Source organism: Oryzias latipes, chromosome 13 (assembly GCF_002234675.1).
Source record: "Oryzias latipes chromosome 13, ASM223467v1".
In the NCBI taxonomy this organism is placed as follows: Eukaryota; Metazoa; Chordata; class Actinopteri; order Beloniformes; family Adrianichthyidae; genus Oryzias; species Oryzias latipes.
Window position 1 is genome coordinate 13,800,823 of NC_019871.2, and position 13,163 is coordinate 13,813,985.

At 40.7% G+C, this 13,163-nt stretch overlaps 1 protein-coding gene across 3 annotated transcripts in view; it reads right to left on the minus strand.

The window, feature by feature from the left end:
* sh2b2 (SH2B adaptor protein 2) overlaps nucleotides 1-9,455 on the minus strand; it is a 28,017-nt gene extending 18,562 nt beyond the window's left edge. Inside the window, exons 1-2 of one of the 3 annotated variants that reach the window (XM_020708240.2) lie at nucleotides 9,232-9,455; nucleotides 1,753-1,880 (exon numbers count right to left, since the gene is read on the minus strand). In XM_020708240.2, the coding sequence (XP_020563899.2) occupies nucleotides 1,753-1,817 (65 nt within the window). In that variant the 5' untranslated portion in view covers nucleotides 1,818-1,880; nucleotides 9,232-9,455. Of the gene's footprint in view, nucleotides 1-1,752; nucleotides 1,881-9,027; nucleotides 9,106-9,231 lie in introns of all 3 variants that reach the window. The other 2 variants (XM_023961709.1, XM_011482506.3) reach the window with 2 other exon arrangements.
* Nucleotides 9,456-13,163: the final 3,708 nt, after the last annotated feature.

Here is a 13,163-nt window from a genome sequence, read left to right on the forward strand (position 1 = left end):
CCACTTTGGGAGAGAAAAAAAACAAATGGGGAGAAGATGGAATCTGCAACAGATAAGCAGCTTAGTGTGAAGAAATCCACTGTGGGAGCAATTATTAGAAAATATAAGACCACAGATGAGCTCCCTCAATCTAGGGTTCCACAAAAGATCTCACTCTGTGGGGTCAAAGGGATCACAAGAACAGTGAGCAGAAATCCCAGAACACTTAGTGAATGACCTGCAGAGAGCTGGGACCAAAGTAACAAAGGCTACCATCAGTAACAACCTACGCCGCCAGGGACGCAGATCCTGCAGTGCCAGACGTGTCCCCCTGTACATGTGCAGACCTGTCTAATGTTTGCTAGAGCATTTGGATGATCCAGAGGGGGATTGAAAGAACGTTATAGCGTAATGAAACCAAAGTAGAACTTTGTGGTACAAACTCAACTCGTCATTTTGGAGGGGAAAGAGTTGCATTCAAAGAGCACAATACCTACTGTATACCATGGAGGTGGAATCATCATGCTTTGGGGCTGCTTGTCTACAAAAGGGACCAGGATGACTAATCCTTGTAAAGGAAAGAATAAATGTTGCCATTTATCATGAGATTTTGATGGAAACTTCCTTCCATCAACAAAGGCACTGAAAATAAAACATGGCTGGCTTTAAAACCATTATTTCAAGGTGCCAGAGTGGCCTAGACAGTATTCAGATCTTCACCCCATTGAGAATCAACGGAGGGTGTAGGAGCAAACTCCTCCGCCTCCACACCCAGCACCTCTCCAGCATCTTTGCACGCTTCACGATGAAAACAATTAGCTTCTTTGGTTCTTTCATTCCTTCAATTATTTGTGTTTGCACCACTGATGTACAGTGGGATTTAAAGGGTTACAAATCATACAGGAAAGTCAAAAGACTAACATCTGCATCCAATCACGCCGAACAAACAAACAAACACACCCCGTGTTCACTTGGCTATCAATGAACAAAAGTAATACATCCACTGAGTTCTTCATTAAACGTATGCAAGGCGATATTAACCAGATAAATTCAAAACATTCCCAAGTTGAAGCAACAGTTGGTGGCTGACTGACTTTTTTGCGCCAAAAAAAATCTGGTAATAGAGAAGCAAAACCTAGTGAAAGCTAAGAAGAAGAAGAAAAGATAATTCTATCTGACGGTGTTCAATTAAAAAACAAGCAAGTATTTGGTTTTTGGATTTATTTTTTGCTGTCACTATAATGTGGAAAATTAGTTGTTCAAGGGTGTTCATTTAAAAAAGTTTTCATTCAAGACTCGTATCACTGATTCACTAAAATAAAAAATATATACCTTTTCCACGTTCTCCTATATTGGACTCTGAGGCGGAATTGTAAAGGAAAAATGTTCAAAAATGGAAGCACCTTGAAAACTAGTCCACAGCAGCATCCTACATTCTCACATACCTCTTTCTTTATTCATGAATCCATCACCTTATTCACTCGATCCATTCATTCCCTCAAGGCAAATGAGATTTGTAATCTGAACTTCCAATCACCAAGTGTTTTTGGAATGATTACCTTACGCCTCTTGTCAGTGAGTGGAAGTGATGGTGTTGCTGGCAAAAAAAAAAAAAAGTCAATTCCTTTAAAGCTATTTAAAAACCTGCATTTGTCCAGCTTTCCACCCATTCAGCAGAAAAACAGCCACTTACAATGCGCTGCATTTCTAAAACTCCTGCCCTTCCGCAACAATGAGAACCTGCCCCCCCCCCACCCCCCTAAAGATACTGACCTGCCCACACTCTCCCTCCCGCACACACCGCTGAAAACACACGTGCTCAAACAACGAATCAGCATGAAACTCAAGCCGTCAGGCTGGAGGAAGTGGCCGGCATGATGGTTTTTGTGAGGCTCAGCAGACTGTTGGGAAAAAAAAAATCACACAGGGACTTCAAAAATTACAAAGACGGCAGAAACAAGAAAAACACATGTGATGGAGGAGAACAGAAGGGAGAAGGATGTTGGGTTCCTGCTGAACACCAGGTTTCTGGTGCTCTAAAATCCTTGAGCGTTGGCGTCTGACTCTACCTGCTAATGTGCATCATGTGTTTTCATTTTTGAAAGATCTGGACTGACGATTCACCAATAAAGAACATTCACTTTTTCTATGCAGCCAAATAGGTTATAAGTTGTTTCCATCACAACAAAACCTTAATTCTAAGATTTCACACTGAGGCTGCTCATGTTCCTCAAACTTCAAGAGTCACCAGCCTGAACGGCCATTAACGTTCACATTCATGCGGTCGTAACCTAATTTTAAAAAAAGGGGGGGGGGGGGTTGCCCAGTGATGATGCATGCTTCCCCACTGTGTATTACAGTTTCATTTCTCACTGACAGACACAGCAGAGCATGGAATGAGGGGTCACCACAAGCGACAAGCCCTTTGGTGACAGACAAGGAGATGACACAGCAACTGTTGCTTTTGTCTTTTTAAGGGCAATTGGAAAATTGTTGGGTTAAAACAATCCATCAAAAATTCCCTTTCAAATGGTAAGGGAGGGCTATTTTTCCACTCCTCTTGTAGTTTGGTTTGATTTCACACACTGCTTAGAGTAGGCCAAAGACTGAACACAAACCACAAGGAAAAGTCCAGCAGTTCAAACACCTGCTGGTTTTAGCATATTATAAACAGGGAAAGTAATGGGGGGAAAAAGATGAGATACCCAACAACTTTTTCATATTTTGGTTTTCTCAGCACTTTGGTGTGTAGCCTAATTTATTTGCATGCACGTTATAGCGAAGCACAATGTGGTTGATCTGTAAGATTCCCGGTCATGCTACGTTCACACCGGCTTACGCAACGCAAGTGACCACTTCCAATGGAAAGTCTATGTAAACTTGCAAAGGCGCATTTCGGGCCCAAGCGTTCAAAACTCTGGTATTTACGTGTCGCCACACAGGTTTTTAAGTCTGTTTTTGGGCTCAAAAGAAAAAAGCCTGGCGCGAGATTTGAACCACTTCAACATTTCACACAAAGCCTCTTCCAACTGTGCACTAGTATGGGGTAGCAACAGTCCACTGAGAAAATAGTAAGCTAAAAGTTCAGATGGGCTTTTACAGCTGCCAAACTTAGCCATTTAAACTGTTAATTTAGTCACTTTTGGAGACAAACAAAAGGGGCAACGTTCACCTATTCAGAGCCCAATTATCAGTAACAAGCACATTGATGCCTCACTTATACTTTTTTTTTCTTTCTAAAACAGCACTTTTGATGAGTTTTCTCATTTTGATTGAAAACCTTTTGGAAAAAGTGCTGATGAATGTTAGCAATTCTTCTGAACCTGGAGCTCCTTTTTTTCCATCAGTGGCATGTTTTTGCTCCACAAGCCAGCTGGTAAAACAATCAGTAAGCATGCGGAGGTGGAGGAGACAAGGGAAGCATAAAGAACAGGAGACAGACTTCAGGACACTGGTTTGCAGAGGCACCGTGTAGAGTTCCACAGTTAAAAGCTCCTTTCCAACAGTGATGAATAAAAAACAAGAGGAGAAAAAAGATAAATACAGTAGCAGAAAATCAAAAAATGTTCATCTCCATCTGTCAGGCCTCAGAAACCTTTCCTTTCCTGTGTCTCCTGCCTATCTGTTGTAAAAATCTACCACTCCTGTACCCCTCCTTCTGCTGATTATTCACCCAAGGGGACAAGGCAGATATCTCTGTCAGATGGTTGGAAGTTCTGTCTGTAACAGTAAACTGAAGGGGGGCGGGAGGGACAGTAATCTGCTGGGGGAAGTGATCAGCTTCGCCTGCAAAAACATTGTACGGGATCCTCCCCTTTATCCAAGTTCCTGGGCCCTGATAGGAGTTAATGATTTTTTGAGAAGAAAATGACAGATGAGGGAAGATTATTAGAGTATGGTAGAGTTATGCAGAAAAGATGCCCAAAACGGCACACTTTACGGGATAAACAGTGTTCCTGCAGTCGCAGAAGCACCCATATCATCCATGCTGCGAGTGGTGCCTGCAGCACTGCCTCTGATTGGACCATGAAGATGATTGGTGATGCTGTGCTCCCACCCCAGGGAGTTGGGGCCTTGCTGCGATTTCTAAGATTAGCCCGCTCCACAGCACGAGAGCCAGCTACAGCAGTGCTTGGTACAGTACAGCAATGTGCATAAACAGCATCCTGAAATTCATGTTCACCTTCAGAGCACCTTTAACCAGCCACACCTGAAAAACCTAGGAAAGACATCCAAGCAAGCTCCACATAGCAGGTTCAAGAATTAAACCAGAAACCTCTTACAGTGCTCATCATCACACTACAACTAAGGGTCAAATCCCTTGACTGTATGGACTATGCAAGTGTGACATCACCCATAGAAAATGACTTGCTTTTGGTTCCAGCGAGATGAAGTCAATTCAGCCGCATTAGGGACTCCACCATGCTGGAGCCAGAAATTGTCAGTAAGCAGTGACTGGTCCAAGTTGGTGTGAGTCAATGTTTCTATGGCAACCACTCTCACCATTCAGAAGTGAGTTTGATGGAAGGCCACACCCCTATTCCTTTTAAAAGCGGGATTGGGAAAATTTGTCAATCAAATATTTTGAGTGTGAGCGCACAGACTTTTATTGATGCATCTTGAATAACTTGCGATAAAAAGATGAGGATTAGCAAGAACATGTTAAAAATATGACGAGGAGAAAAAATAGTTATTATGAAGATATAAGACTAAGTATAGCTGTTTATTTTTCAATAGAAATCTATGGGATTTCGGCGTTTTGGGATAAGCAGGTACTTCCTATTTGGAACGTTTGGAACATGGAGGGGGCACTTACTCCAGTTCTCATTTACAGTCAGTGGTCAAATCTGATAACACTAGTTTGTCTAAACCTTCAAGCATTGACCTGATAAAGCTTTAAAGATGGCAGCTTTGACCCATTCTGATGACAGATCTACCTTTTGGCACATCCAGAATTTATCCAACTAAGGGCAAACACAGTGTTTTGTCCTTCCATGTTTATTGTAGCATCAGATTCATCTTTTTTCCGTTGTACATATTGCATCTAAAATGAGTTCCCACTTCATTATCCAAATGTGTCCAGTGAAATAAAGACTCGGATAGGTCCTCAGACTGTAACATGTTAAAGTAGTTTACATAAATGACCTTTTGCATTTAATGAATGCAGCTTTATAAAGTGAACACACTGCGGGCAGTTTTAAGAAACATTTCAATTACTTTAATAATAATAGTGATGAAGATAGTCTCATTTTAATGAACCACTTTTACCTGAATTGTTTTTTTCTTTTCTTAAGATATTATTTAAGCTAAAAATATAAACTTATAGGGTAATAATGGGTGCATGCAACCAACAATCCTGTAACATGTTCTGGCATACTTTTATGCTGCTCTTTTCAATTTTTAGAAATCACATTTAATCCATTTTTGGATTTCTCTACTGTTAAATCTTTATGTCCAGATTCTACAAAGTGTCGGATGTTTCCCTCACAGAGCATAACAACAACATCAGGTCCAGAGCCAAGAACAAAGGACAATAGTCCAGAGATGAATGCCAGAAACAGCTTCCTGCATGTGTTCAGCAGGAATCTTGTGTTCGACCAAATTGGAAAACTGAATCACACTGTAGTTTTTAATTATTGTATAGCCTGGGTCATTATCATAGCAAAAACTCTACTGAATATTTGGTAAAAATGATTTCCAACTTTCTGTGCAATAAAATATTTGCAACAGAAATCTGATTAGTCAAAGGTCGGTTTCATAAAGTTGATTCTCTTCTAAAAATCATGATTGTTTAACCATATTCCTCAACTCTCTGTGCTGTTTAATTCTTTTTATTTATTTTGTATTTATATGATAAAGTTTTAGGGAGTAAATAAATGGTTGAATATTTCTAATTTGACCCTGAAACATCCCACAAACACTTGTTTTTGGGTCAGGGCAGAAGGGTTGAATTCAGTTTAAACAGAAGTAAAGTGAAATTTTCCCACCAATGTAGTCAAAACAGAGATCCAGGTGTAAGTAGGAGTATCAGTGATGGAAGAAAACAAGAACTCACAAAAAAAAAGTGATGGACCCAGAAGAAAAAGCAAAGGGGCAGATAAAGACAAAAAAAATTCCAGCCCTGAAAGATTGGAAAAAGGGGAGAGAATGCAATCAGAAGAGCAAAACGAAGGGTCAGCTGTGACAGACTCCAAATTCCCCTTCTTTAAGATCCAGAGAAGCTGACCTTTAACCTGAGCTCTGATAACCTCACTTCTCCTTGACAAACTTAAATTTTTATCCAGGCGTGTGTGCAGGAGCAAGATGGTGTGCAGTTGTGTTTTTTGCATTCGAGGGTGCCTTGCCATGAGGAACTTAGCGGTTTTGTGTCAAAAAGTGTTCTGTGAGTAGGAATATTGTTTCTGCAAGAGTGGGGTTGTCTGGAGAGGGTTGAATTTGTGTTCAGATGTGTAAGTAGTGGGTTTGTAGACAGGACTGGGTCTGTGAGCAGGAGTGCATCTATGTGCAGGGGTGACTTTATAAGCACAAGAGTGCATTAATGTGAGTTCGTAATGCAAAGAGTTTATGTGTGGAAGAGTGAGTTTGAAAGAAAAAGTGTGTCTTTGTGCAGGTTTTTTATTTGTTCAGAAGTGAAGTGTGTCCACGTGTGTGGGAGTGAGTTTGCGTGTAGAAGTGTGTTTGTGTGCACAAAATGTAGAAACAGACAGATAAAAAAAAGAAACAGAAACAGACAGATACAATTCTGGATAAGAATCCAGACCCAAAGAGGAAATATGAAACTGTTGAGCATCAAATTGCTAAAGTGCACCCCCATGTACTTATGAGGAGGAGTGACCACTCACGTCTGATGATGCAGGTAGCCGATGTTACACACATTTGTTTAGTGGCTTCTCAGCAGGACAGAGTCTTCTCACTCTGTCCTCTGACAATATAAATGTTGAGTGAGCTCGGCATCCGTATGGCAGCCAACGATAAAGGACGGAGCGCGTGGGAGATGAACGCTTCACCACTGACTTCCATTTCCTGTCTCTCACCCACCAAGTCTGACTAATTCCACAGACAAGCATGTGCCTCTCGCAACCACACACGCGCAGGATAAATACTCGACAACCTGAAATCTGTCACCTATTACGATATGTTGACAAAAAAGCCACTTTTTGTTTTTCAGGAAAAGATTCTCCTCCATGTTTTTCCTCAAGCAGAATTCTTCTTAACAAGTCTTCAAGATTTTTTTAACAGACATTCGTATTTTGAACTCATTTATTTAATATATTGATTTTTTTAGATAATATTTACAGTAAAATATAATATTTACTGGAAAACATTTGCAATCAAACTTAATTTTTTTTCTTTCCTTTTTACTTTACAAACCATAGTCAACTATTTACTATGGGAAAAAGTCTGTAGAAAAACCCTGATCTTTTTGTTGTAAAAGTAACTTTTTAATAAAGAAATACATATTTTTATGACATATTTGCATGGAGCAATATGCAATATTTTTTTTGTCAAATTACAAACATTTCTGCCTCTGCATCAAACTAAATCATAAACTGAATGGCAAAGACTGGATCTTTCTGATGCAGTTTTCTTTTTTCTTTTAGCAAAAACTTCCAATTATCAAATCTAAACCCCCAGAAAAGAGATTCTTTGCTGAGTTTTTTCGTTATTTCAACATCGGGCTGTAATCTCCACATGTTGCCTGTGTTGTGTTTAGTTTGAAAATAAAAGCAGCTGTCTGTCAAAAAAACTTACATTCAGAGTCAGATGTTAGTTAATAAATGATCTTAATGTAGAGGTGAAACAGTGTGTATATCACATAAAAGCGTTCCTAGTGGTCTTTTAATTATGATCATGCCGTTTTTAGCCAAAATAAAAAAAAACTGTGCTGTTTTCTAGGACATAGTTTTTGCAGGGCGGTAGTTCATTATAAATTCACCTCTTCGTTGTGGGCGGGACTTTTGCCGTGGAGTAAGCCTGCCCCGACTTCCCATTATCCTATGGTTTTCACTCTCTCGCTAGCTTACAGCCCCTCACAACCCCATCGGTGCAACAACAATTACAAGCAACATTGGGGCTGTCTACAGTTCTGAGCCAGATGCCAGCTCAGACGGGGAAACAAGGATCTATTTGTCTCCAAGTGGATGCATCAGAATGGAGCAGAGCAGGGAGTTTGTTGCCTGCCATTTACAGGTTCTATGTCACACTTGTAAGTTTTTTCATTTGCTCCTGCATTCACAAAAAGAGATACTCAGAAATGCTGTTTTAGGCTTAATTTTCTTAATTCGTGTTCTCCATTATCCAAAAAAAGCACAAGAATATTTTAAAAACACAGTTTTCATCTGAGTGGTTCTTTAAAGATGAATTGTTTTCATAAAAGGGTAATTATGGGGGCGTTTCTTCATGGAGCATGTCTGGACTTTACATTTTAGCCAAAGCTTCACTTTCAATAAAAGTCATCAAACTATTAAATGTCTGATTTTGGAGCACTTACATATGCCAAGAAAGCGTCCATTCTAATTCATCACATTGTCACAGCATGATGTCAGACATGCCAGCATCACAAATCAATGAGTGAAAAGGCGTTTCTGTGCGAGCTTCTGTTCAAATCGGACTTGTTAGGCTTCATGTTACCTGTCTGTTCAAGCAGCTCATAAAAAGATACGTGAGAGAAAGTCAATAGAGGGCCTGTGACAGGCCTGCTGCAGTCCCAGGGAGTCTATTTAAAGGCAGCAGTGGAGCGTGGTGCAGGCTGCGCGCTGGACTTCATGAATGGCCTCCTGCTGAATGGCTGACAGACCCAGAAGGCAGCGATGAATGGGAGCCTGCGCGCGTGAGCTGTCACGGATTCTGGATCATCTTGAGCGCACCTCTGAGGGGGCCGCAGACAGATCCCACCTTTATTGCGTCTATTTAGCGGATTTTATGTCTTAGGGGGAAGAAGAAGAGGAATAAGCCTCCTCCGCATCTCCACCCCTCAAGCAGAGACGCAGACTATCCCTCTCTTCCATCACGGGCTGGATGTGGCCACTGCGTTTCGGTGAGACTTACCGCGCGGACGTGAGAGAGGGGCTTATCCCCCAGAACGCAATGTGTCTGCAGCCAGAGGTTGTTGTTATTGTCCTGCAGCTAAAAGAAAAAAAAAAGAAGAACCGACGCTGCAGCGTTTCTGCTCGCAGCATCAGCGCAGACGCAGGTTCTGCTCACAAACGCCAGGATGATCAGGCGCGTAAAGAAAAGCGCAGCGGCACTCACCTCAACAGAGGACGCGGTCCATTCTGTCCCAGAGGAGAGCAGACTCCGGCTTTCTGCACAGCAGGTCCTCACTTTTCAGCGTCAGCCATGGTTAGATCCTCCACCTGCTCTCATTTGTCTGGTTTATAGAAGCGCGCAGGCAGCCAGCTCTTCCTCCATCTCTGCTGCGGAACACTGGGCACTGCTGCCGCCGCTCCACAGACCTATTTAACCACACTGAGCTGCAGGAAGGCCCATTTCCGTTTGAGTTTTTCAAAATAAAGGTAGGGAATTCCAAAATGTAGACTTCCTTTTCGCTTTTGGTGAGGGGAGGGGAGAAAAACAACAACACCGCCTTGGGGTGGGCACTGCGTGACAGACACGCAGATCAATGTATCTTAATAATAATAATAATAATAATAATAATAATAATAATAATAATAATAATAATAATAATACTCTACAGTGGAAAAGATATATTTGGTTAAACAGGGAAAGTAAAATATCAGGTTAAATGGATGTTGAATATTACATGGAGTTTTTTTTTGGTCATATGCTCATATGAATTAAATTAAATTGTATTCAGATTTTTCAAAGATAATATAAAAAAATAATTTTTAAAGTATCATATACCTGGACTATATGTTACTTTTATAAATTAAGAGCATAATGTTGTTTATCGAAATTTGTCTCCTGTTAAAAATGTTTCTTCTCAACATTGTATGGCTTTTAATTTGAAGGTGAACTGAAAGGCCAGTACTGAAACAGCTTGCTTCACTTGTGAATGTGTGTGTGCGTGCGTGTGTCTGTGTCCAAGTGTGTAACATGTGTGTATGTATGTGTTTGTGTGTATACCTCTGTCCTTAAAGGAGCCACGCCCGTTTGTTGTTATCATCCCACTGGCAAAAATCCTGGATGTATTGTGTTTCAGTGTGTGCAGGCCTGGGCGCTCAACAAATGAATCCATATTCAAAACAAAAGCACGGTCCAGCCTAGCAGCAGATGCACTACACCAGCTGCTCAAGATAAACAACACAACAAAGCAAAACAAAAAAAAAAGGCCAAAAAAACGTAAATCCTGGCTAAAGCAGACAGTCTTCCATCAGTGTTTTGTGAATGGCGGAAACTGACAAAATTAGATTCAAATATTCTCTACATCATGATGGAGAGGTAACCCCCACAAGGTCAGCTTGACAATAATAGCTGCTCTACAAAACGTGTGTGTGTGTGGGTGTGTGTGTGGGTGTGTGTGTGGGTGTGTGTGTGTGTGTGTGTGGGTGTGTGTGTGGGTGTGTGTGTGTGTGTGTGTATGTGTGCACACCTGACATTCTGAAGAAAGAGAGAAAATACATTCCTATCTGATCTAAGAACACCAAAAAAGAGGAAAGAGAATTCAAAAATAAAAGTGAACAACCTGATATACTTATGTTTATATTAATTCATTATCTTAATCCAATGTGTTTACAGTTTGCGAGAGAACTATTTAAATATCTGGTGCATATTTGACTTAGTTCCCCAAAATGCGCAACAACAACAACAAAAAAAAAAGATGAATGACCAAAAATGTTGGTCAAAACTCCTAATTTCATGTTATTACAAAATGGTTTTGTCCCATTTTTGTGCAATAAAGCATTTTTGAGCCACTGTTTATGAAAAAATACTAGCTGTTGGGTCGTTTCCGACTTTTCATATGGTTTGGTGATGCTTCCTTCAGAGTCAGCGGCACAGGGAGCTTAGTATATTATAATCCTCTCTGAGAGGATTGAATCTGTGGGGCTAAGTACTGAAATAATAACAGCAGACAGTAGTAAGAGAGGATGAGCCATGTCAGTGGTTAGTATGTCTCAGAAAATAAAATTAAAGGGTGTGTTTATGCTTTTTTATTTTTATAGAAATAATGTAGCTGCTCATCAGCTGTAAAAATACATTAAAAAATATTTACTAAAGATTTACTGCAGTTAGTGAGAGTTAATCTCCGATTCTTAAACCTGTCAGTGCAAGAAAATTAAACAAGATCTTCAGACCTGCAACCCTGAGTGTAACAGCAGAAAGCAAACAGTGAGATCGATTGTTGCTAAGTCTAATGAATTACTGATAAATCATTTACCACAACTTCTACTTAATGTTCCACGTGCTTCTGTGGTGACTTTCAAAAAACTCTTCATGAGCTGAACAATGAACACATTAGGTTAAGTAAAAGCATTGGCACTTTTGAGATGTGGAAAACCCTTCAAAGAAACAGATAACAATGGGAACAATGGGGGGTGGTGTCATCATGATTTGGGCTTCTTTTTTTGTTGCTACATTTAGACCAGAAAATCAAAACTGAAGAGAATACTTCAAAAGACATTTTTTATCACGTAATCGGTAAAAAGAAAAGAAAAAATGTGGAATGATACCCCACTTCCCCAAGCAGTTCTCTTTGAACACAGAAGTGATATTTCAAAAGGGTTTAGTCATATCTTCAGTTCTGCTGAAACAGTAGAAAAAATTTCCGCCAATTAATAAAAAAAAACATCCATCTAAAGTATGAATTTGTTCTGATTTTAGCAGAAATGGTGATTTTCTTTTTACGGGAAACGTTCTCTTGCACTTTCACGGCAACATCATGTATGAAAGATTGTATGTATTTCATTTAAACCTACTTGCTTGTCTTATTTAGGGACGTTTGTTCAGGGATCCGTGTATATAGTAAAATTCAACAGCAGTCTCACATGTTCAGCTAACTCTCATGTCAGATCTTTTTACAATAAAGCTAAAAGATCACAATCCTCCTGTAAAGAACTATTACCCTTTAATTAATCACATCACTGAAAAAAACACCTTTGTGCCAGTATTCTATATTTAAACCAACACTGAGGCAAAAAGTGGCTTCAGAGAAAACAAAGTGAGTAAGGGGCACTCTCTTTGTCTTCCTCCGGAGGTTTATTGATCCTAAAACACTTCCTGCCGGAAGGACGAATTGACGAGAACCTGAGGGGGCAGTGTCCTCCTCAGCGTCCTCCCCATCTGCAGCTCCCTTTCTTTCTCACATCCCATCTGCTTCAGTCTGTCCTCGTCTTCCTCGGTCCAAGGTGTAGTTTATCGCTCTGCGTCCTGATAAATTCTCCCCTTTTGCTCCAGCTCCTCATTGGGCTCATTGATCAACAGGTCAGAAGGAGCACATTTAAACTCCAGGGAGCACATGAGGAGGCTAAAAGAAGAGGGAGGCTTTTGAGCTGATTCTCGGTGAAAGTGTCCTGAGTGGTTGGGATGGAGATTGGCCTCCTGGGGCTGTTTAGGTTCCATGGGTTTTAATAAGAAACTTCCTCTGCTTTGTTCTATCTGGGAGGGAAAAAAACGTCCTGGGATACGCAGAAAATCTTTTTAAATACGTTTTTTTGGGGGAATGAAGAGAGAAGCACTGGTGCATCCTGCTTTTTAAAACGCAACTGTCATTTACGAAAACTTCCCCTTATAAATCTGCACCTATATCAACATCAGGGAACATCCTTTCACAGCAAGAATCTCAAATTTTGTCCAGCTTATCATGCATTTACATGTGCATAACAAACTGGGCCGGTTTTTGACGTCTTCAACCCAAAAACTATTTCTGTAACCAGAGGAAGGGAGCCAAGGTATACCGACCCTCAGGGCCCTTCCCCCAATCTGTGCGTCAAAAGAGGAACCAGGTGGGAGTCGCTACAGCTCAGACCATGGCTCACGTGGGTCTCAGGGTCTACTCACACCAAAGTCCAGCCCCCAAAGCACAACTCTTCTAGTAGCTGTAATTGCTCTGGAGCTGTCCCTGGGCACTGGCCCTTCGACTCCAGAGTTTGTAGTGTGGGTACGAGTCATGACAAACCTGGCAGCAAATAGAAAAAACAGACTTTCCTTCCAACTGTGTATATGTTAACTGTGTCTGGGCACTGACAGTAAAAAGATTAATGGCCCTCTCAGATCATATTTTGATC